The sequence below is a fragment of the Anabrus simplex genome, chromosome 7 (assembly GCF_040414725.1).
Source record: "Anabrus simplex isolate iqAnaSimp1 chromosome 7, ASM4041472v1, whole genome shotgun sequence".
Lineage (NCBI taxonomy): Eukaryota > Metazoa > Arthropoda > Insecta > Orthoptera > Tettigoniidae > Anabrus > Anabrus simplex.
Genome location: NC_090271.1, coordinates 180,158,180 through 180,183,382, shown reverse-complemented (window position 1 = coordinate 180,183,382; position 25,203 = coordinate 180,158,180). Strand labels below are relative to the sequence as shown.

The window sequence follows — 25,203 nt, the reverse complement described above, 5'->3', positions numbered from 1 at the left end:
AAATATACCCTTATAGGTGCCTACTGGAACAATTGTGAAAAGTGAAGCTGGGAAAGTGATTGCAGACCTGAAGCAGGAGGGGATGATGTTTGTGGCAGCTCGTGGAGGTGCAGGAGGACATGGCAATCACTTCTTTGTGTCAGATACTGAGCAGGCTCCACAGGTGGCTGAGTATGGGGCAGAGGGTGAAAGTTTCCAGTACACTTTGGAAGTTCGCAGTATGGCTCATGTTGGGTTGGTGAGTTATCAGATGTTATCAGTACATCTGTTCTTTTATCGGAAAATATTCCATAGTTTTATATTAAATCAATGATGTTCATATGCATAAACAATGAATATATTCCTTTGGCATTCCCTGTTCCTGTTTTTCTTTGCTCTGCTCCTACTCTATCCATCCCTATATCAGCTTATGTTGTCATATTTCAGAGACAGTTTAGAACATTGATTAATGTGTTGTTTTCATTCTTTTTAGTTCTGAACTAGTCTCTGTTCTTGCTGTTCAAAGTTAGATATTTTAACAAAACATGTACATTAAGTAACTACTACTATTACTAATGTTTCTGTGCCAATAAGGAAAGCAATGTCTAACTACAATACCATCTATAAGTATTTCAACATTCATATGTTAGACCATAGATAACCACACATGATGCGAGGCAAACAGGAGAAGGTGTCAGTACTCTACCTCCCTGCCTGTCTGCCTGTGTCAGTGTCAGTGAACAGTTCAGCATTGTTTATGTTGTGAACACATCAGTAAGGTAAAAGAACTGTTGACATTGAAACTGTAAGTACTTTGACTTAGGAGATTGAACTGATAACTAAGGTCTTCTAATAAATATACGTATTTCCAGTTCTTTCTTTCAAATAATCAGGTATTACAGTGGGAAAATGAAAGAGTATTCATTAAACCTTAGGCAAGCAGTGATTGCTGCATTGAAGAGAGGCAATAGCCAAGCACAAGTTGTGAGAGACTTTGGTCTTTCTAGACAAATTGTTTATGCTTGGAATAGAGTACATCAATCAAGGAATGCTATTAAATAAGACCAGTATTTAGCTTAAGTGAAATACAGTGTGTAAATAAAGAACCAATTATAAGGCAAGTAGTATTAATGTGTCTTTACCAAGGGTAATCACCCGAAATGAATGAAATGAAATGGCATATGTCTTTTAGTGCCAGGAGTGTCCAAGGACATGTTCAGCTTGCCAGACTCCCGTAGGCGTCTCGTGATGAGGATGAAGCGATGATGAAGACGACACATACACCCAACCCCCCGTGACCGCGAAATTAACCAATGATGGTTAAAATTCCCGACCCTGCCGGGAATCAAACGCGGGTCCCCTGTGACCAAAGGTCAGCACCCTAACCATTTAGCCATGGAGCCGGATACCCGAAATGATGATGCTTGTTGTTTAAAGGGGCCTAACGTAGGTCATCGGCCCCTCACCCGAAATGAGTTGATGATTTCTTTATGATACCTCCATATACTATTGAAGTTTTACTTCCGATGAGAGATGAACACTCATTGTGGAGAATTAAATGCAGAAAAACATATTTATAAAAACTCAGAATTTAATTTGTAAAGGTACACTAAAATTTCATATAAACATCACAGACTGTCGTAAACAAAAGGAACTCACATTACAGTACAGTGCTGTGTCATAAACCCTGCAGAATTCTAAAATTAAAAGAAATTGGTTATCTTTTTCTATTTTTAGGCGTCAGTTGCTTTTTTAGAAACAAAGTCATGCCACTTCTTTATAATCATTACTTCAGCTGCTGTTGCTTCTGTCTGTTGCTCAATAAAAGTCTCTGCCAATTGTAAAGCTGCACTTCCCTCAGTGTGACTCACTTTTCCCTCTTCATTCAAGGACAGGTACCGGCTGGACTTTCCACTGGTCAAACTAACTTAAGCTGAACTAGTGGGATTCTACTGTACTATCAAACAGTACCTCAAAGCCCAAGTTTACCTGCCATTGACCAAACAAGAAACCGCCAAGAACAGGAATATCTTAACTTTGCTAAGGAATATGGTACCAGACTATGTCATGACACCTATAAGTCCAAGTCCCTCTCAATTCAGGCCAAGTTAAAACATTACTACGCAGTGGTTAGAACGGAGTGCCTTTATGGAGCAGAAACCTTGACGAGGATGGCTGATCCAGTCCTTGAGAAAAGAGAAAGAAATTCTTACGAAAAATCTTAGGCCCAAGAAAGTCGACGAGTGTCTCAAACACATTTCAGTTAAGATCGAATTTGGAGCTCTACAAGGCAGTAGAAAGAATCATGACTGTGATGAGGAAAAGGAGACTGATGTTTTATGGGCACATCAAAAGAATGAATCCTGAGAGATTGGCCAACAGGATACTTCTTCTGCAGGAAAAGTGGAAAAAACAACTGGGATGGCTTACACAGGTGCACAGAGACTTGGCAGCAATAGGTATCAAGGAGGAGGATATAAAAGAAAGGATATCATTTTGGAAGAAGGTTGCAGGATTGAGGGATGCGTCTGAAGAGCAACATGCGAAGCAACGGAACATCTCGGTGGAAGAACGAGCAAGAAGAAGTCAAAAACATCTTTGGCGAGAGTGTAAAGAGAAGGGTATCGGTCTGCGTGACAGAAGGAAGATTGTGTAAACATGGCCCATAGGTACCCGTATCGATAAATAATAATAATAATAATAATAATAATAATAATAATCTATATATATATAAAATAAGAGTTTTGTCTGTACATTGCTCAGAATTAAAAAAGGATGTATTTCTGTATCAGGCGTGTCCACAGCAACAAGGAAAAGGACTTTTTAATTTTCCGTAATTTCTGTCTGTCTATCTGTCTGTATGTATGTACACGCATCATGAGAAAACGGCTGAAGAGAATTTAATGAAAATTGTTATGCAGACTCAGGGAATAAGTCGCTACAATACAATTGTATTCACGCTGAGTGAAATGGTAGTTTGGGGGAAGGCCTAAAATTAAAATATTTAAAAATTTATGTCATTAGTGGTCCTATCTTAATGAAAATCGGTATACAAAGTTGAGGAATAAGTCGCTATATTCTAGGCCATAAATAATTTTATTCACACTGAGTGAAGTGGTAGTTTAGGGGAAGGCCTTAAATTTAATTTTCAAATATTTATGTTATTATTGGTCATATTGATAAATACCTACTACATAACTTAGGGGGGGAAAAAAAAGAAAAGTTCTTTCCCCATAACTGAAGATTGTGTCTAGACTGACGAAGTGTACAAAAGGATCAAGTCAAACTATAATGTGATGTTTTAAAAAGCACAAAAAAGGGAGCACATTCATTTATTTTCTGTTGAAGTCTTGAACAATGGAGATCATGGGGAGGAGAACAACAATGTCAATGAAATTATGCTCAAGAAAGTGGAGAGGATGGTAAATAAACTACGGTGTCATAAAGTAGCAAGAATAGATTAAATTAGACCTGAAGTGGTGAAAAATAGTGGAAAGGTAGGGATGAAATTGCTTCATACAATAATAGGAACAGCATATAATGTCAGTAAGGCATCTTCTGATTGGACAAAAATGGTAATTGCAACTATCTGTAGGCATGGGAGCAGAAAGAATTGCAACAATAATTGAGGTATTTCATTGATCAGTATACTAGGCAAAGTGTTCTCAGCCATTTTGGAAAGGAGGGTAAAATCAGTGGTGGAGAGTAAGTTGGATGCAATCCAGTGTAGTTTCAGACCACAGAAGAACTGTCAGGTTCAGATTTTTAGTTTGAATCAAGTGATTGAAAAATGCTATGAGTGGAATAGACTGTAATGTTTGTTTCATAGATCTAGAGAAGGCATATAATAGAGTACCAAGGGAAAAAATTTTAGCCATTCTAGGAGATTGTTGGATTAGGGGTAGGTTATTACAGGCAGTCAAAGGCATTTATGTTGACAATCTGGCTACAGTGAGAACTGATCATGAAATGAGTTCTTGGTTCAAAGTAGTGACAGAGGTTAGATAAGGTGGCAATCTTTCACTTTTGTTGTACATAGTATAAATTGGATCTTTTAATGAAAGGTACAAAAGGGAAGGGAGGGATTCAGTGAGGTGAAAATCTAGTAAGCAGTTTGGCCTAAGCCGATAACTTCGTCTTGACGACAGGCTTTGCTGAAAGCCTGCTATCTGGAGCTGGAAAAGTGATGCAGCGAGTATGATTTGAAAATGAGCATTTCCAAGATTAGCGAGTTGTCAGTTGGCAAGAAACCTAAGAGAACTGAATACCAGGCAGGGAATATGAGGTAGATCATTTCAAGTACTTAAGATGCGTATTCTCCTAAGATGACAGTATACTAAGTGAAATGAAATCAAGGTGCAGCACCCCTAATGCAGTGAGCTCACAGTTGTGATCAAAGGTATTCTGTAAGAATGAGGTGATTTCTTGGACAAAACTATCCTTTTGTAGGTCTTTTTTCAGACCAGCTTTTCTGTATGCATCAAGGCCATTTTTTTTTTTTTTGCTAGGGGCTTTATGTCGCGCCGATACAGATAGGTCTTATGGCGACGATGGGATAGGAAAGGCCTAGGAGTTGGAAGGAAGCGGCCGTGGCCTTAATTAAGGTACAGCCCCAGCATTTGCCTGGTGTGAAAATGGGAATTGTATCTTGTTCAGTCATTTTTCTATTATGATTCCAGATTGGCTTTCCTAATGCTGGGAAGAGTACATTACTTCAAGCAATCTCTCGAGCACGCCCAAAAATAGCTCCATACCCATTTACTACTTTGAAGCCATACCTTGGCATAATCAATTATGATGATTATGAGCAGATTGCAGGTATAAATTGTAACATTGTTATTATTCATTCATTGTGCACTTGATTGTTACTTTTGTGTAATCTCTCTTTATATGATTCCAGTTGCTGACCTGCCAGGACTTATCCCTGGTTCTCATAAGAATCGAGGGTTGGGCATTACATTTCTCAAGCATGCTGAACGATGCTCAGTTCTAGTAATAATTGTTGATTTATCGAGCGATGAACCCTGGAAGCAAGTGGAAACTCTTCGCTATGAATTGAATCAGTTCAGTCCAGAACTTGCACAGAGACCACAGATCATTGTTGCAAACAAACTGGATTTGCCTGAGGCTGAGGTAATTCATCTAAAAACAAATACATGTGTGCATAAATTTTTGTGTTGTGAGCATGCATCTGTCATATATTATGACGTATGGTTGCTGAAAAAAGAATGAGCGCACGGTAATGTATATTCCTTGCATTTAATACTTTTTTAACTTTATATTGATGATCAAAATATAATTCACCTCCCATGTAGATACCCTAACCCTGTGGATCTCCTTAACAAATATTATATCTTAGAAAAGTATACCTGCAAGGAATTTAAAACAGTACTGTGCACTCATTTCTTTTCTGAGCCACTGTGCATCTTTGATATAATTGGCTAGCATGAAGTAAACTGCGTGCTGATTGGTTAAATACCTATTTTACATTCTTTGTATTATCTGAGTGGAAGATCATTATTGACCATTATTGTTTGAATCATCAGTCCATAGACTGGTTTGATGCAGCACTCCATACCACCCTATCATGTGCTAACCTTTACATTTCTACATAACTGCTGCATCTCACATCTGCTCTAATCAAGTTGTGATATTCATACCTTGATCTACCCGTACCATTCTTACCGTCTACACTTCCCTCAAAAACCAACTGAACAAGTCCTGGTTGTCTTAAGATGTGTCCTATCATTCTTTCTCTTTTTCTTGTCAAATTTAGCCAAATCAATCTCCTCTCACCAATTTGATTCTTTATCTCTTCATTTGTGATTCGATCTATCCATCTCACCTTCAGCATTCTTCTGTAACACCACATTTCAAAAGCTTCTCTTCACTTTCTTTCTGAGCTACATATCATCAGTTTTCCACTTCTTTACAATGCCATCCTCCAGATGAAAGTCCTCAAACACATCTTCCTAATTCCTATATACTCGCCGCCATAAGACCTATCTGTGTCGATGCGATGTAAAGCAATTGCAGAAACAAAAACAAAATTCCAATATCAATGTTTGAAGTTAGCAAATTTTTTTCTTAAGAAAGGCCTTCCTTGCTTGTGCTAGTTTGCATTTTATGTCCTCCTTACTTCTGCCTTCGTTAGTTACGTTACTACCCAAGTAACAGTATTCATCTAGTTCCTATAAGATTTCATTTCTTAATCTAATATTACTTGTATCACCTAACTTTATTCCACTGCACTCCATTAATTTTGTTTTGGACTTATTTATTTTCATCTTGTATTTTCATCTGCCCATACCATTGTTACAGTACTTTGGGGCGAGGTCTGAGTTCGATAACAGACAACAGGTTTAAGATCAAGAATAATAAAAGTAAAACACTTATAGTGACAGGTGTACGCAGTGGAAAACAAACCCAGAGGGATCCGGGATGTAAGAGTGGTAGCGATGTATGTAATTAAAGGAAAGATAGTTTCAATAGTAACAACAACCTTAACTTCAATATATATTGTACCAGGAAAAAGTTATTGGGCAAGAGCATGGGAAGGATCTGAGGTTGTGTACGGTCTTATTGGAGCAGGTGCAGAGAAGGAAGACTTTGCAGGGCGAATAATAGATTGTATTAAAATTTTTGATAAGTTTTATTAATGATTTGAAGAAAATCACCTGCTTCTCATTCATTCAAAAAGTAAATCTTCCATTGACATGTTCAGAATGAAAATTGCAGAATTGTAAATGCTATTAAGATTGAACAGAATATAGTCTTTGTTCTACACATCAACTCGATGTTCGTAAAATGTCCAGAATGAATAATGGCTTTCAATAATTTCACTTAAACACACCTTAAGTTCAACTAAGTTTTCACTCATGGATTCAAATTAACTGATATTCAAAATAAAAACTTTGTTCATAAACCTTCATTCAAATCACTTCGTCAATTGACCAAAATTTTAGAGTTCAAAAGAAAAATTAGATCCTCCAAATCACTTCTGTGCATGCCTAGAGTCTGTCTAAATCATTATAGATTAAACATAATTGCAAATTACACTTGCTTCAGAAATCCTACAGTCCAATTAAATATTAATGATTTTTCATCACTTGCTTCAGAAATCATAAAATCCAGTAAAATAAATTAAACATGATTTTTAACTTGTACACTTGTAGAAAAAACCCTGAAGTTCAACTAAGTTGTTATGTGTAACCGTAATACAGATAATTATGCCTACACATACTAATAATAATAAATATTATAATTATAATAATACAAAAATAATAATGTTGATACAAATGAACACGGAAATAATAATACTATTGACACTTAATATGAAAAATGAAATCGTAAAATGACACAGCGGTGGTTACACATCAAAACTTGGAAACATGATGGAAAACTTCTAAATACGCTTGGGAACTTATAGGCCAAATAATGACAACTAAGAGAGGATTGTGGAAGTTGCAGGAGCCTATGAGGTCCAAGGTATGGCATCATGGGGGAGCAAAGGCTTACAAGAAACACCCTCCAGTTCAACTACATTAAAATTAACAAAACAAACATTACAAGAAACAAAGTTAAATGACATAGCAACAGATACTTAACGCATTTGACAAACGGATACAATTACGAATCCAAAAACACAAATGAATGGATTGTTGATTAAAAAAAGCAGGTGAAAGACTTGAAATTACAAACAGCGGGAATCTAGGGCTAACTCAGACTCGTTGAATTTAAAACTTTGAAAATGACATTAAGCATGAAAATACCAAAACGCAAAAGGAATTAAATTAAATCAAACAAAATCAGAAAACATTGAAAATAACACTGAAATAACACTTACCAATAAAAACTGGAGTTCCCGAGGGGAGCCCTCGAGCGCAAGCGCTCGCTAGGGCGGTCGGATATAAATGACGCTAAAATTCCGATCACATTCGCAAAGTCGGCAGAAGACCAGAAATGGCCTGATCACAATCCACCAATTGGCTGTAATTTCCAACACCAAAAATTTCATCATTGGAAATGACAAAAAAGAAAAAATAAGAAATCTAAGAAATCTAAATGAAATTAAAGGCAGGCTTTAATGGAGAATTGAAGATTCTCACAATGCCACAACACTTCTGTGCAAGCCTAGAGTCTGTCTAAAGCATTATAGATTAAACATAATTGCAGATTACACTTGCTTCAGAAATCCTACAGTCCAATTAAATATAAATGATTTTAAATCACTTGCTTCAGAAATCCTAATCACTTAAATAAATTAAACATGATTTTTAACTTGTACACTTGTAGAAAAAACCCTTAAGTTCAACTAAGTTGTTATGGAATGACTTCAGATTACACTTACTTCAAAAAAATCCTAAAGTTCATTTAAGAATGATCTCCAATTATACTTGCTTCTGAGAAAATCCTAAAGTTCAATTAAGAATGACCTACAGTTCTGTTAAATGACTTTCTACATTTTCAACAAGTAGTAGGATTGGAATTCACACGATCAAAAATATTTTTTTTTATGGACCAGGCATTTTCACTTGATAAGCGTAGCACTAGAGTATTGAGAATGATTGAGTGCCTTGGCAGTAAGTCAGTTAATGTTTTAGTGCAATTATTCACTCAAGAAAGATCGTAAAATACACTTATATCACCTGAATTCAGCTATAGGAATGGTTGAAGTGCGGCTCTGCAGCTCGGCGACTGGAACTCCAACGGCGAACAGCCTGAGGTCGAACTCAGCACCAACGGCAGCGAACCACGTCTTATCCCTCGATGTTACCACGTCTTATTCCCTCGAAGTTACCATGTATCATCGCTCGAAGTTACTACGTCTAATACCTCGATGTTACCATGTATAATCCCACAAAGTTACCACATATCTCTAACGATGTCGCCTGTCCCATGCTGGATGCGATGTTTAAAGTAATGTGAGGTTACGACACTTCACCAAGATTTCCGGTGTTTATTAGAAAGAAATATAGACACATGGGAAAGTTCAATTGGTATGATAATGCAAGACGTAGCACTGTCAGTTAATAGTAATGAGTTGCATTTCAACTTAGACAAGTTTGAAAGCATAGTTCGTACTTGCACTTTATAATGTAGCAGTTAACATGTGACTCCTTGTGAAAGAATTTGTCCATACATACGTGGTCTAGCTGCCATTCTCCTTTTGTCCAATCAGGATGTCTCCAGGTTTTAAGTTTGTGTGGTTTTCTTTTAAAATATGTAGATTTGTAGATTAGTCCATGTGTTCTGCAAATTTCTGTGTCTCTTTGGCCATTTTTGTTGGTATATTTACGAGGAGCCCACTTTCCTACTACATCTCGATACTTCTTTTCCTTACCCAGTTGAGCATTTAAGTTTCCCCTATAAGGATCTTGATGTTATTCATATTTATTTTGTTCGTTGTCCAGAAATTATCGACTTCTTGCAGAGTTTTTGTTAGGAAATTTTTTTTCATTGGTAGGGGCAAGAGCATTTATGATGGTGTAAAGTTTGTTTGTGGTTTGTAAAGTTAGAGTTGTAATTCTCAGTGAGAAGGCTTTAAAACCAATTATGGAATCTATTATTTTCATTCATTCATTCATTCATTCATTCATTCATTCACTCATTCATTATCATTATAGACTGTTATGCCTTTCAGCATGGCCTCTTTGAATTTACTAAACGTCGCCACAATCCTCTATTTGCAACTAGTGCTGTGGCCTGATTTAGTTCTATACCTCTTATCTTTAAATCATTAGAAACTGAGTCTAAACATTGTCGTCTTGGTCTCCCTCTACTCCTCTTACCCTCCATAACAGAGTCAATTATTCTCCTAGGTAACCTATCCTCCACCGTTCGTCTCACATGACTCCACCACCGAAGCCAGTTTATGCGTACAGCTTCATCCATCGAGTTCATTCCTAACTTAGCCTTTATCTCCTCATTCCGAATACCCTCCTGCGATTGTTCCCACCTGTTTGTACCAGCAATCATTCTTGCTACTTTCATGTATGTTACTTCTAATTTATGAAGAAGATATCTGAGTCCACCCAGCTTTCGCTCCCGTAAAGCAAAGTTGGTCTGAAAACAGACCGATGTAAAGATAGTTTCATCTGGGAGCTGACTTCCTTCTTATAGAATACTGCTGATCGCAACTGCGAGCTCAATGCATTAACTTTACGACACCTTGATTCAATCTCACTTACTATATTACCATCCTGGGAGAACACACAACCTAAATACTTGAACTTATCGACCTGTCCTAGCTTTGTATCACCAATCTGACATTCAATTCTGTTGAATACTTACCTACTGATATCAATTTAGTCTTCGAGAGGCTAATTTTCATACCATACTCATTGCACCTATTTTCAAGTTCCAAAATATTAGGCTGCAGGCTTTCGGCACAATCTGCCATTAAGACCAAGTCATTCGGATTACAGCCTTGTCTAACTCCTGTAAGTACCCTGAACTAAGAACTCATTCTACCATCAATTCTCACTGAAGCCCAATTGTCAACATAAATGCCTTTGATTGATTTTAATAATCTACCTTTAATTCCATAGTCCCCCAGTATGGTGAACATCTTTTCCCTCGGAATCTTTTCATATGCTTTCTCTAGATCTATGAAACATAAACACAACTGCCTATTCCTTTCGTAACATTTTTCAGTTAACTGGCACAAACTGAAAATCTGACCCTGACAGCCTCTCTGTGGTCTGAAACCACACTGGTTTTCATCCAACTTCCTCTCAACGACTGATCGCACCCGCCCTTCCAAGATGCCAGTGAATACTTTGCCTGGTACACTAATCAATGAGATACCTCGATAGTTGTTGCAATCCTTCCTGTTCCCTTGCTTATAGATAGGTGCAATTACTGCTTTTGTCCTATCTGAAGGTACCTTACCTTACTAACACTCCATGCTAATCTTACTACTCTATGAAGCCATTTCATCCCTGCCTTCCCACTATACTTCACTATTTCGGGTCTAATTTCACCTATTCCTCGGAACTTCTCACTAATCATATCCATGTACTTCTAATTTCCTTGTCCTGGAGATTTTCTACCCTTATTCATTTGCAGGCCGATTTCACTTTCTCTGTTTTTGGCCTAGAGGTACTTAGTTCACTACAGATCAGAGTGGTCTGTAGCATCGAAAAATTGCTAGAAAAACGCGTACATTCCTAACAGATTTCCTGATGATGATGATGTTTGTTGTTTAAAGGGGCCTAACATCGAGGTTGCGGCCTCTAATGCTACAAAATGAGACAAAATGAAATGACAACTTAAAAGTCCAAAAACATCAACTGACCAAAATTCAAAGCATGAGGACGAAGAATGAACGGATGGACAGATATGAATTTAAGATGATCAGTGGATCCGACCCACAGTGCCTCGCATGCACAGAAGCTGGCACAAAGCAATAGTATTACGGACCAAGGGACTGCTTCTATAGCACGATGCTGAATCAATTATGCTTATAGTTGAAACGGGTCCAAAATCCAGATCATCGGCCCCTCATAATGGTATTTATCGCTAGGAAAGTAGAACCATGCTATGTGTAATGTTGCGGTACTAATCAAAACTAGCGGATACTCACAGTATTCCACACATTATGGTACTATTCACAGGTAGTGTAATGTGCACATGTAACACAGACCTATGGTGTTTCGCACATTGCGGCGCTATTTACAGGCAATGCAAACCTATGGCTTTCCTCATATAAGTCGACTAACCACAGGGACTCGTACTATCCCATGGAATTCCTCACACAGTGGGAACTGAGCATAGGTAAGGCAGAACCATAATGTCGCTCATATAGGGGCACGAATCACAGGTACTGTAGGACCCACCTCCTGATTCACACACTGTCGCTACTAATCACAAACCTATTGCGTACCTAACATAGTGGTACTAAGCGCAAGTAAATGTGAACCATGGTGTTCCCTGCATGATGGTACTAATTACAAGTAGTCTCATGGTTCTAATTGGATCATCCCCTGGTTGCCCCTTTTAGTCGCCTCTCGCAGGGGATACCGTGGGTGTATTCTTCCTCTGCGTCCCCCACCCACAGGGGGGTTTTGTGTTTGGTCCGTGAGAGGTATTTTATTTCCCTCAAGTCCACTGGGAAGCTGGTTAGGACCCCCTATCCGCCACCTGGGATGTGCCACGTGGGAGTATCACCTCTCCCCCTGCTATGCCAGCATAGTAGGTTCGTGGAACAGATTTCCTGAATTTGAAGTTGGTTAAGATATAGTCTATTACGGATGTGATACCCCTACCCTCCCATGTGTAGCAGTGAATAGTCTTATGCTTGAAGAATGTATTCGTAACTGCTAAATCCATACTAGCACAGAACTCCAGCCAACACTTCCCATTCCTATTAGCTTCCATATCTTCCCCCCATTTACCAATCACCCTTTTGTATCCTTCAGTTGTATTTCCAACTCTCACATTGAAATTGATCATTAGCACTATTCTATCCTTGCTGCCGGTAGCAGCGATTGGGGGATAGAGGGGGCGGGGGGCAAAATATAGACAGACAACAGAAAGTAGACAGGTTGAGGGATCGGGCGGGGGTAGGTATATACACATCAAAACTGAACAAAAAAGCTACAAAATGGTAAGTTTTTGATGGTCTTTGAGTGAATTTCGACAGAAAGGTAAAGGTTGTCAGTTTGCTAATTTAAGTGTGGCAATAATAGTTTTTTTGAGATTTTGATTCAATACTATACTTTCACCAAAGACACAATATTACAATTAAATAGAATTACAGCGTGATTATAACATTTAAAAAAATCATTTAGTATTTGACTACACTCTAAGAAACTAACAGACAATAATAAAGAGATTGCCAGACTGACAAATGCACGTGGCAAGCAGTTGAATCATACCTCAGTGTCCATGACCTTGGCAAAAAAATATACCCCTGTTGCCCTTCCTCATAGCATTTGCGAAGTCTCCACTAATTGCTGTGGTGCTATACAAATTGGTTAGCTGTGATGAACGACATTTTGTGCGTATTTTCGATAATAATTTTGTTAATAATTTGCACAAACTGTTTTTTTTTTAATAATTCCTATAATTCCTAGTTTCAGCTGGCTAAAATGGAATAAAAATGTAATGTTTTCTCTACAGAGTAGGAGGCAACTGTCCCTCCTCGCCCCCTTAATGCCTGCTACTGCTTGCTGCTGACCCTGAATATGATGTCACTCATTGCTTCATAAAACTTGTCAATTTCATCCTCACCTGCACCCTCACAGGGTGAATACACTGAGACAGTTCTCGTCCTAATTCCTCCGACTGCCAAATCTACCCACATCATTCGCTCATTTACATGGCTAACAGAAACTATGTTGCATTCAGTAGTATTCTTGATGAACAGCTCTACACCAAACTCTGCCTTCCCTTTTTAACACCTGTAAAGTACATTTTATAATCTCCTATCTCTCCTCGTTATCTACCCTCACCCAAATATCACTTACTCCTAGCACATCCAGATGCATCCTCTTTGCTGACTCAGCCAGTTCTACCTTCTTCCATAAGCCCCGTTAATACTGACAGCTCTCCATCGAATTCCATTTCGTTTGCCAAGTTGTTTCCAAGGACTCCCTCGCCTGTCAAATGGGAGTGGATTCGTTACTCCCATAGGTCCCAGGTTTGCTTAAAATGTTCTGAGCTTTGTAAATTCGTGAAGCAGGATGCTACCCTACTTACACATAGTCCAAGTGAGGATCTCTCCTCTAACGGGTTAGGGACCACTGGTGGATTGTATAGCTCTAGCCACCTGAGCATAAGGAGGGCCATGACTGAGATATGGCCGAGATGCCCACTCACATTCTGTCCCAACTGGTATCCTGACTCTCAGGATCACTTACTAGGCTGCTCAGCTGCTGCCCACAGTTCAAGAACTAGGACCTGACTACAGTAACTCACACCATATGAACCATTCAAGATTTATATACATGTCTAAAAGACTGAATTCTTCAACAGGCCTGATCAATCTTGAAGAATAATTGGAGAAATCATATAAAGTTGGGTGTTCAGTAATTATGTGAGACTGGCATAAACTTTGTTAAAAGAGAAGAACTATCAATGAGAACAAGAAATTATTTTTGTTTAATGTTATTAAATTAAGATTATGGTTAATAATTTTAGAATATTTAGGATTTTGGTTTATAAAAAACACACACATATATATATACAAATAGAGAGACAGCTTGCTCTAAACCTGAAGTTGTTTGCATGGTATTACATAAGATGAAAAATATTAATCACATTTTTACAGTATTTATGTTTTTAGAATCATCATCCATTTTCATTTTTCCTTTTTCAAAATATTACTGCTCATTTATTACAAAAGAGTATAAAGAAACCTGTCCCATTGCTTTCCTTGGTAAGCCAGAAGTTGTTATTACATATCAATCTGCTAAGCCCACAGAAATGCATGCACCAATCGACCCTCCGGGCAACATTTTCACACCATTCATAGCATGGACTGACTGAATAAGGAATGGAATTACTAGCATCGCTCATACCTCAGTCACTTTTATACTGTCAAAACTGAGTCAGATCAATGAAAGTAAAACAAAAATTGCTGTAGCCCATACCATAAGACATGGTGCACTGTAAATGCTAGGTCTCACCAGCAAAGGCATTGATATATTATAACAATGTAACTTTAATGCATTGCAGTCTGTCTAACACTCACAGGTATGTTGTAGTGTTGTACAGGTCCTACCAAAAGTTTAAGGACATCTGCTTATTTCATGAATATGGTTCTTGTCTTTATAAACATTTGGTCTCAGGCATACAATTTTTTTACAAGGAACTAGTACATATTTAGAGGAATATTTGCTGAAATTTTCATTAAAATATTACTCTTTGTTTTGATGTTGCTAAATTTTTTGTTTATAATACTTGGAAAGAAAATAGCTATTTGTTAATACTTGAGGAGATCTGGACAGTACAATATGGGGATTACATTAATAATTTTTGTTATGGAGAAATACAGATATCTGTAGAATATTTATTTTAATAGAGCAACAGAATATGTTTCCATTAAAATAATTCCCCCCCCCCCCCCGGTTTTATAGCTTGCGATAGAACCACAGAAAGAGGTCATAAAACAAACCTTACTTGGACCTTGGCTAGTTATAATTGTAACCATGTAATCTAACCATGGTGCAGGTCCAGACATGTACTGTTTGCATGTACATTGTAGATATGTTGGCACTTGAAATGTTACTTAGGTACAACACATTATTGAGTCAGTTAGCTGGTGATACTTGACCAACTAGTGTATTCTGATGCTTTGCTTAGTGAGTGTTTATCATTAAAGCAGTGTTTCTTGACAAGTGTAACAGTTTTGTTTTGTTTTGTTTTAAAGTACCGTAACTGCTTTCAGTTTGTGTACTCATCACATTACAGCAACCAAACAGCATACATATTACCCTGACTTTAGAAGAGAAGTAAAAAGTGCTTGAAAGATTAGACAAATTTGAGTCCTTAGCTTCGTGAGTGTAGTTTTCACATAAAAGAAACTCTGTTGTCTGGTCCCATTATCAAAGAAAAGGTGTTCTGAATAAGAAATTGGAAGGAGGAAATGATCATTTTACTATGAGTGAAAGCTGGTTGCATTACTGGAAAGAGGCATGGGATTTAAAACTTGGTGATTTCAGAAAGTGTACTTGTTTCACAATTTGAAAAGAGTTGTTAAGAAATATGACATAACACCCAATCAAATTTATATTATTTATGAATCGGGCCTGAACTATAAGATGATCCGATAAAGAACTCTTGCCGCATGAAATGACGCTGTGAAAGGAAAAAATCTTGCAAAGAGAGCGACTTTTGACTTGGAGCAATGCTAACAGACATAAATTACCACTCTTTTTAATTGGTAAATCAAGAACACCAAGGGCATTCAAGATTTTTTGCTTCCCCTCCCCTGTTATTTGCTTTACGTCGTACCGACACAGATAGGTCTGATGGCGACGATGGGATAGGAAAGGCCTAGGAATGGGAAGGAAGCGGCCGTAGCCTTAATTAAGGTACAGCCCCAGCATTTGCCTGGTGTGAAAATGGGAAACCACGGAAAACCATCTTCAGGGCTGCCGACAGTGGTGTTCGAACCCACCATCTCCCAATTACTGGATACTGGCCGCACTTAAGCGACTGCAACTATCGAGCTCGGTGCATTCAAGATTATGAATTTGTATCTCTGCTAGCACATTGTTGCCATCATGGATGGACAGCGGCCTTTTTAAATCATGGCTTTTGAGCAGTTTGTGTCTGCAGTTGAACAACTTGTGAAAGCAAAACAACTTCCTGTATGTACCCTTTGGGTGATGGATAACGTGAATGATCTGAACAGGAACTAAAAAAAGAGGGGGGGAAATAAAATCTGTACAGATGCCAAGCACACTTTCAATTGAGCTCTTCTGTACATTGAACCCAATTCTTGTTCTATGGCTGTTGATGTTTTGTGGATAAAAATAAAATGGAGGGATATAGATGCAAAATTTTGAATGTCATCGATCAGACACAAAGCATTAGTGACTTTTTTCATGCTAAACTTCCTGTTTAAGGTATGCGTATTTATTATTGTATGTACTCATTGTATTTTTATTAGTATGTGCGGTATTACAATAAATACTATTACTACTGTGGTAATCCAACCTTCCTTACATTTTGACCAGCCCTCAGTTCCCAAGGTGACGGATTAACGAGGCCAAATATGGTATAAAATAAATACTAAATTAACAGGAAACTGCTTACATAGGAAATTTCCTTGCTAGGCCCCTTTGCATTTGAAGAGAAAGGTCCAGCATCCAGTCTTTTTTTTCTTACTATGATTGATACTCATTGATACTCATTTCTGTTGAAAGCACTTTGAAGCAAAGTTTTGTATTTAAGGAATACAGCATACATTTTTCAACACCTTTTATTTCAAAATTATTGAGCACTTGTAGCTCACACTTGGCTGAAGAAAAGTCTACAGCATTCCTAACATCAGTCCAGATTTGTATTTGATAGAAAATCCATTTGGTATGAGAGTTCAAAACTGGTATTATTAACACAAAAATTAGTATTTTTTTTAAGCCTTACCATGCATCATCCTTCATCACTGTTAAGCAAAGCAAAATCATCTCTGTACAGGCCATGAAAGCTCTTGGAGGGGTGGAAAGTAAAGGCTTACACTATCCATAACCTTGGCTCTTGATGGGGGTAGATTGATTAGCTCTACACCCGATTGCCTTTGCCTGCAGGAATTAACCTGGTACTCAGTTTTGATGTAGGCTGAGTGAACCTCAGGACCATATGCACCTCCATAAGCTGAAATCTCATTTCTTAAATTTTTTGAGTTCCTGACAGGGATTTAGCACCTCGGTCAGGCAGTCCCTATCACTATTAAGGGTTTTAAGTGTGGACAAGTTTTTTTCAGAGAGAGATTGAAACTGCTTTTTGTCACAGCTGGCAAGTTTTTTCTATTACAAAATTCTTTGTAAAGTTTATCTTCATCTATTGTTACACACACACACACACACACACACTCTCTCTCTCTCTCTTTTTTTTTTTTTTTTTTTTTTCCAAAGTCTGTTAAGACTGTTGAATTTTTGTGAAAATTATAATCAGTAGTCATACCACTTTTGACAAATATGCTAATGCTCACACAAACATTAAGAAAATCACTGTTTAACATTTACCTTTATCTAATTTTTCAATTAAAAATTTGCATTTGAGCCAAAAAAAAAAACCTATCTTGAATTCGGTATTCATTTTTCTTTCAGATTAATAATTTTGTCAAAAATCTTAGCCACTTTTCTCTGCTATAGAGATTTTGTCATGGAAAATCTTTAACTAGTGAGAAAGTGAGCATTTATTATACTAATTCACTTATTTCACTTTGACATTTTAAGGAAATATTTCTTTGGCACTGGTTTGTCTTGCAACGTGAAATAACTTCTTAGTGGTTCCCAAGATTTTTTTAACCTCTCAACTCCAGTCTAGTTTTAACATGTCTTGAATTTGGGGACCATTCTAACAGTAGAAATTGAGGGAACTCCTTTAATTGCGCAGCCCTGACTGGAGAATCCAGAAATGAGGGAGAACTTTCAGAATGAAATTTTCAGTGTCATATTAAAGTTTTATGCAACTCTGACAAGAGTAGTTGTGAAATATAGTATATGGGCCACACAAATAGACTTTCTTTATATTATGGTGCTGTTCTTTTAGCTTTTGAAAAATACTGCAGTCTACCAAAATTCACAGATTCATTGTCGGCACAATACACAGACAATATTTTCTTCCTTTGATTTTCTTAAAAATATCTAATTAATATTGGAAAACATTTTGATTGCACAGAGCAGCGGCCTTTGTTGAACCTAATGTTAATTTATCAGCCACTTTAGAATGGCAAAAAGACAAAAAATCAATTTAATTCAGTGGTGCAGTCGGATGCAATATGTGAAAAGTAAACTGTCTGGACCAAATCCTGACGTATCCAGGGTCATCACTAATATGTATTAAGCCCAGTATTATACCCGGATGTCTCCCATGATGCCAACCCTATGTGTTGTGATTACATATTCACTATTGTATGTTTCTGTGGTGGTTGGTAGTATGATGTGTTGTACGTAAATGAATGTGTAACCCTTCCGAGGATTACACAACATTAAAAGCTTAAAACATAATAATATATTATATATATTCGTTTACGGCCATTAGAGACCACGTTAGATAACAATTACATGTTTCTGGAAGCCTTCCTCACAGCCCAGAACTTCAGCATCCTCTCTCTGGCAGCCTGTCTTCTTTCGTCCGTCCACCCACGGTTAAGTTTTGGTTCGTCATGGAATCCCTGAAATCTGTCGATCACTGACCTAAACTTTGTTCGGTTTGAGATGTCTTCCGAATTTAGTCCTACCTGTCTGAGATCCTTTCTCACCTCCCTGAACCATTTGTTCGACACTTTAGGTCTGCTGTCTAGTATTGTGAAAATCCTTTTCGTTAGTCTCTTCTCATCCATTCTAAATAAATGCCCATAGAATTTAAGTCTCTGTTTTCTCATGCACTCAGTTAGCCTTTCATTGTCTCGGTAAAGTTCTTCCCTTCCTCGCAGCCTATACTGTCCATCCACAATCTTTGGACCCATTATTTTGCGAAGGATCTTTCTTTCAAATTTCTCAGCTTCTCTCAGTCCCGCTTTTCCTGTCATTTGGAGGCACTCACTAGCATACAGACATTCCGTTTTAATCACTGTATTGTAGTGCCTTAGTTTAGCTCGTCTGGAGATGGTTTTCTTCTTGTATATAGGATATGTCCTACGAAAAGCCGCAGCCATTTTCTCCCGTCTGGTGTTGTTTGCTTCTCTTTCATTTGTTTTCAATTGCACTATTTCACCCAAATACTTAAAGCTATCAACTCTTTCTATTTTACCGTGTTCTGTCTTCAGGTACCGAGGGGCTGTTTTGATGTTTGTTATATATTTAGTTTTTTCGAAAGAAATCTGTAGTCCTGCTTTTTCTGCTTGTAGTTTTAGTACATTCAGCTGTTCTATTGCTGTGTCAGTTTCCTAGATAGCAGCGCAACGTCATCAGCAAAGGCAAGGCAATTAATCATGACACCACTTTTTGACCCTCCAATGTATACTTGGTTAAGTAATCCTTTTCTGTCCAGTTCTTTTTCCCACTCCCGGATAATCTTCTCCAACACACAGTTGAAAAGAATTGGTGACAATCCATCACCCTGCCTGACTCCTGTTTTAATTTCGAACTGTTTGGAGTTCTCTCCCATGAACTTAACTTTCGAATGTGTCCCAGTTAAAGTCTGCTTAATAATTGCTGTTGTTTTGGCGTCAATTCCAAATTCCACTAGTATATTGAATAGCACTTCCCTGTCGACTGAATCATACGCCTTTTTAAAGTCTACAAAAACGACTACCAGATCCTTTGAGAGATGATTCTCTAGTACACGTTTCAGACTCCAGATTTGATCAACGCACGATCTTCCCTTCCTAAATCCCGCTTGATACTCGCCTAGTTGATGATCCACTTGTTCCACAAGTCTCCTCTGTAGTGCTTTAGAGAGTGTCTTATAAGTTAACATAATAACATAATAACATATAACATATAACATAATACATAACATAATAATATAATAACATAATAATAATAATAATAATAATAATAATAATAATAATAATAATAATAATTGATGTTAAAAGGAGAATGATAATTTTCAAACCAGATCAAATAACACTGAACACACATGCATGATAAATTCAGGAAAACAGCAGAATGTAACTATCAGGTTGGGCAACATGACAACTAAAGGAATGGAGATGGGAAGCAGTTGGGACCATATCCAGACCATGAGAAGATATTGTGTTGCTAAGGAAACAAAATGAGTGGTGATTCAATTTAAGTACTAAGTTTACTGAAATAATAATAATTAGAGAACACCATTACAAATGGGTCAATCAATGACACAAAAATTAAGATTAACACAGCAAATTTAGAAGGCAGAATCATACCAAAATGACAAGCTTCAAGGCGGTGAGTTTAAATAACAATGAAACAAATTAAGATTAGTTTAGCCCAATGCATTTAAGAAAAGTAACACATGTTCACAAATCACGCCTACAAGTTGACATGAAGAAAGATTTTTTTCTTTTTGCAAGTTGCTTTACGTCGCACTGACACAGATAGGTCTTTTGGTGAGAATGGGATGGGAAAGGGCTAGAAGTGGGAAGGAAATGACCGTGGCCTTATTTAAGGTACAGCCCCAGCATTTGCCTGCTGTGAAAATGGGAAACCACGGAAAACCATCATGAAGAAAGAAGGAAAAGGTGAAAGTAATTAACATCTTAACACAGAACCCGTTCAGGAAGCAACCTTTTCTAAAACACTTCAGAATAAGGAGCTCATCCTGAACGAGAATATGTTAAGAGGAAACTGTACTACGAGAGGTAAACCCAAGGGAAAAATTAAAATTTACGTACTTATACCATTACAACCAAAGAAAAGGGAAATGCCTCTAAAACAAAATGAATATGACTAGCTGTGAATCCTAAGACATGTGAAATTAAATTTGGCGAATGGGAGAAATCCCGGGTAAACTCCGGAGGTAAAGAAAATTAAATTAAAACTACATTTGAAATTTAAAGATCGAAAAGAAAAACGAGATAGTGCTTACCTTGGAGGGCCGGGAGACCCATCAGATGGAGGAAGCAACTTCTCCCTTCGCTGGTCAAAACAAGAAGACAGAGGGAACAAGCTTGGTTCTCGCCAAGTGGGCGGCGACCGGAAATGGTGAAATTGTGAAAAACCAATGAGCGCACCCGCATTTCTTACATTTGCCAATAAAAATTTTTTTATTTTGGCCAATAAGTGCCCAGAGAAAACTGCTGATCAAAATACCGGGCGAAGCTTCAAGAAATTTCCATTCTGATGCAACCGGAAATTCCTCGAAGCATCCTACCAGACCCGGCACGTGTGACTACACCGTGCCCCAAAAGTTATAAATAGCATATTTTTACGTAAAAAGTTATCTACGCATAATAAAATCGATGAAAATCAACAACCCTAAAAATCTTCACATTTTCCCCTTAAAACATACATACAACTAAAACAAGACATTTTTCACTTATAACACACATGAAAAAAAAAACTTCTTTAAAAAATATTATACACACTCAATGTTGAGGGTACACATTTTACACATAGTCAATCTTGAGGATAAAACAATTCACCCATTTTATCACTATCACAGAATGAAAATGATCCTGATTGACGAATACAGTACTGCAAGTGGTTTTGAGTCATGGTACCTGAGGATGTGAAGTTTGTGGGCACTATTATGTTGTCTGATGAAGTTTATTTTAAGCTGTACAATTACCTATCATAATTATGCTTATTGGGCTCCAGAAAATTTGCACGTTCATGTGGATGGAGTAGTCAATTTATGAGGGTTAATGCCTGATTAACACTGTCATCCACGTTAGTCATTGGAGCATTTTTTTTGACATAGGACCACTGACCTTGTGTATCCATTTTGTAGGCCTTCCATGGACTTCATGCGAATGAGCAATTTTACTTCCAGTATAATGGGATACCAGCACACTACCGCCACAGCACAAAAGCCTTATTTTGATGGCATGCTACTGGGATTTTTGATAGAAACAAGAGCTGTTGAATTCCTACAGTTTTTCCCCTGACTTAACACCCTAAACTTCTACTCGTGGGGAATCTTGAAGGATGTGGTCTACTGTTGAGAACCATCTACACTGCATGCACTACGTGAAGAAAGAGATGGCCTGTAGAGCAGTCCTTGTGAAAACTTCAGCCACTGTTTGTGCTGTGGTTTGGTGAAATCAAAAGTGTCTGGATGTTAATGGTGACAATTTGAGCATCTGAAGTGATTGCACTAGTCAAACATACTTTGAATATTTTCACAAACCTAGTAATACAAATTTCAGCTAAGTGCATATGTGCAAAGCTTTTTTCCCTTCTTTAGTTTATTGACTTCTTGTGACTACTGGTTACATTTTTCCTACTACAATTCAGTGAGAAATATGGTATGAACGTACTTTATTTCTTTTCTGAAGATGAGAGAAAAGTCATGTGATTAATTGATCTTTTCCTTTCTCTTTTGTAGGAAAACCTGCCTCTATTTAGGAACCATGTTAACCAACCAGTACTTGCTATATCTGCTAAAGTTGGTACAAACTTGACGCAGCTCCTGCAACTGATCAGAGAAATGTATGATGAAATGTTGGATGAATCAAGAGATGAAACCCTTGGAGATAATCATGTGTAGCAGTCTGTCTCTTCACTGTTTAGACAATTTATGTAGAATGTAGTTAATGTTTAATATGAAATTATACTAAATATTTTACAAATCCAAGAATATTTATTTTACTTCTTGTTGCTAAGAGGAAGTTTACTCAAAGGTGAGACTGTTGCCTTCTAACTTCCGAAACCAGCAGAATTAAAAACAAAAAAAAAAAACAAAAAAATCTTCCTTTATATTTTGGGAAATAATTCCCTATTTGTTTGGTAAAGGTAAAAGGACTTATTAAGTGGCATTCCTTGCCTGGTATGCCATGTATACTTCATAATTATAGGTAATGGAAAGGAACAAACAAGTGACAAATCAAGTCCAGAATTATTTTCTGAGAATGTAAAATTAAAAAAAGAAGTGTATTATACCTGAAACATTCTATTTTAGTGATTATAAAATACATTGCATTTGACTGTGTCCTGTTCACATTGTTCTGATTTTCAAGTTAAGTCCATTTTTACAATATTTTGTGACTTGTTCAAAAAGTTGCAAATTTTTGCAATTTCACTTAATAGATCTCTATTATGTATTCCTATCTTTCTATATATGATTTCATTCAACACGTTTGTTCCTTTCCATTACTTACATAAACCCGCTTGGTTCCTTTTCTGTTTGTTTTGTATGCTTATTTTTTTTTTTTTTTTTTTTTTTTTTTTACTATCTGTATCACCTTACCTTTTTGTCTAGTTCCCTTCCTGTGCCTTTATCCAGATTTCTTCTTATCTCTAGGGGCCGATGACCTTCGATGTTAGGCCCCTTAAAACAACAAGCTTCTTCATCATCATCATCATCATCATCATCATCATCATCATCATCATCATCATCTTCTTATCTCACACTTCCCACTTCAAGTCTGAAGATTTGTCAAAATGGCCCCTCAGTGAGTGCTGAAGCCTGTCGTCCTAATGAAGCTGGGAAGCAGAAACGAGCTCTTTGGGCACGGAGAAATAAGGATGGGAACTTTTCTAGCTCAAGAAAAAACAAACCCCATGGCGCAACAGCCCCGAAGGGCTTTGGCCTACCAAGCGACTGCTGCTCAGCCCATGGGCCTGTAGATTATGAGGTGTCATGTGGTCAGCACAACAAATCCTCTCTGCCGTTATTCTTGGCTTTCTTGACCAGGGCCGCCATCTCATCGTCAGATAGCTCCTCAATTGTAATTACGTAGGCTGAGTGGACCTCGAACCAGCCCTCAGATCCAGGTAAAAATCCCTGACCTGGCCGGGAATCGAACCCAGGGCCTACGGGTATTGTATTGAATAGGTGGACATGAAAAGTTTATTCATTGTCATTCTCAGTTCAGTACAGGTACAAATGAAATTTCTTACGTTAACTATGAGGCTCAGCCAAAATTTTAAGGATCTCAAGATCCCTCTCGAGTGAATAATGCTGCACTCTCTGCGTGTGCATGCTATGAACATTTCTTTCTTGCAGTGCTGGATTCGAGCTGTTTCAAAGATTTTAACCATTAATTTATATCCATAGAAAAATACACTGCCTGACAATAAAAATTGAGGCACCCAGAAGAAATGGTTGGATGTCAATGTAACTTTGAACACATATACATCATCGGTGAATATGTAAATGATTAGAGTTGCAATTCTGTGTGACAGGTAGAATTGTCATCAGAGTGCATTACAGTTGTTACCAGGCCTGGTAGGGTATATAAGGGGCGTGAACAGTCAGATGTTGAGTGATCACTGTGAAGGACACAGAGATGCCATGATACAGCATTATCAGCACCTGACTGAGTTTAAAAGGGGCCTCATTGTGGGTCTCCATTTGACCAGCTGATCGAATTGTGCAATATCCAGATTTGTGGGGCATTTGGATGTGACAGTGGCCCAATGTTGGAATGCACGGGAATGTGAGGGCAGGCATACTCGTCGTTAAGGTTCCGATTGACCACGTCTGACAACCACAATGGAGGATCGCTGTATTGTACACCATGCACATCGTAACCCCTTCACACACGCACCTGCCATCCGAGAACAAGTAAGGGAATCCCTGCAACATTCTGCGTCATCCTCCACCATTGGTTGGAGGCTAGCAGCAGCTGGACTAGAGAATTATCGTTCCATGTGTAGGCTGCTGTTAACATCATAACACAAACGGCTGGTTTGGAGTGGTGCCGGAATCGGGAAGCATGAACTGCTGATGAATGGCGTTGCATCGTGTTCACCGATAAAGTCACGGTTTTGCACTATACAGAATGACCATCGTCTGCGCGTATGGCAATGACCTGGGGAGAGATCCCATTCTTCCAATGTTTTGGAGAGGCACAGCGGTGTTACTCTTGACGTCATGGTGTGAGGAGCCATTGGGTATGACTTCAGGTCATAGCTGGTAGTGATTGAGGGAACTCTGACGTTACAACGGTAAGTCATGGAC

At 37.9% G+C, this 25,203-nt stretch overlaps 1 protein-coding gene across 4 annotated transcripts in view; it reads left to right on the top strand.

Annotated features, from left to right (window-relative positions):
* The window catches only part of LOC136877022 (mitochondrial ribosome-associated GTPase 2), a 172,074-nt gene extending 149,204 nt beyond the window's left edge, over window positions 1-22,870 (top strand). For all 4 annotated transcript variants that reach the window (XM_067150820.2, XM_067150819.2, XM_067150818.2 and 1 more), the window contains 4 exons: window positions 17-238; window positions 4,659-4,797; window positions 4,880-5,112; window positions 22,627-22,870. In XM_067150820.2, coding sequence (XP_067006921.1) covers window positions 17-238; window positions 4,659-4,797; window positions 4,880-5,112; window positions 22,627-22,788 — 756 coding nt within the window. In that variant the 3' untranslated portion in view covers window positions 22,789-22,870. The remainder of the gene's footprint in view (window positions 1-16; window positions 239-4,658; window positions 4,798-4,879; window positions 5,113-22,626) is intronic.
* The last annotated feature ends 2,333 nt before the right edge of the window (window positions 22,871-25,203 follow it).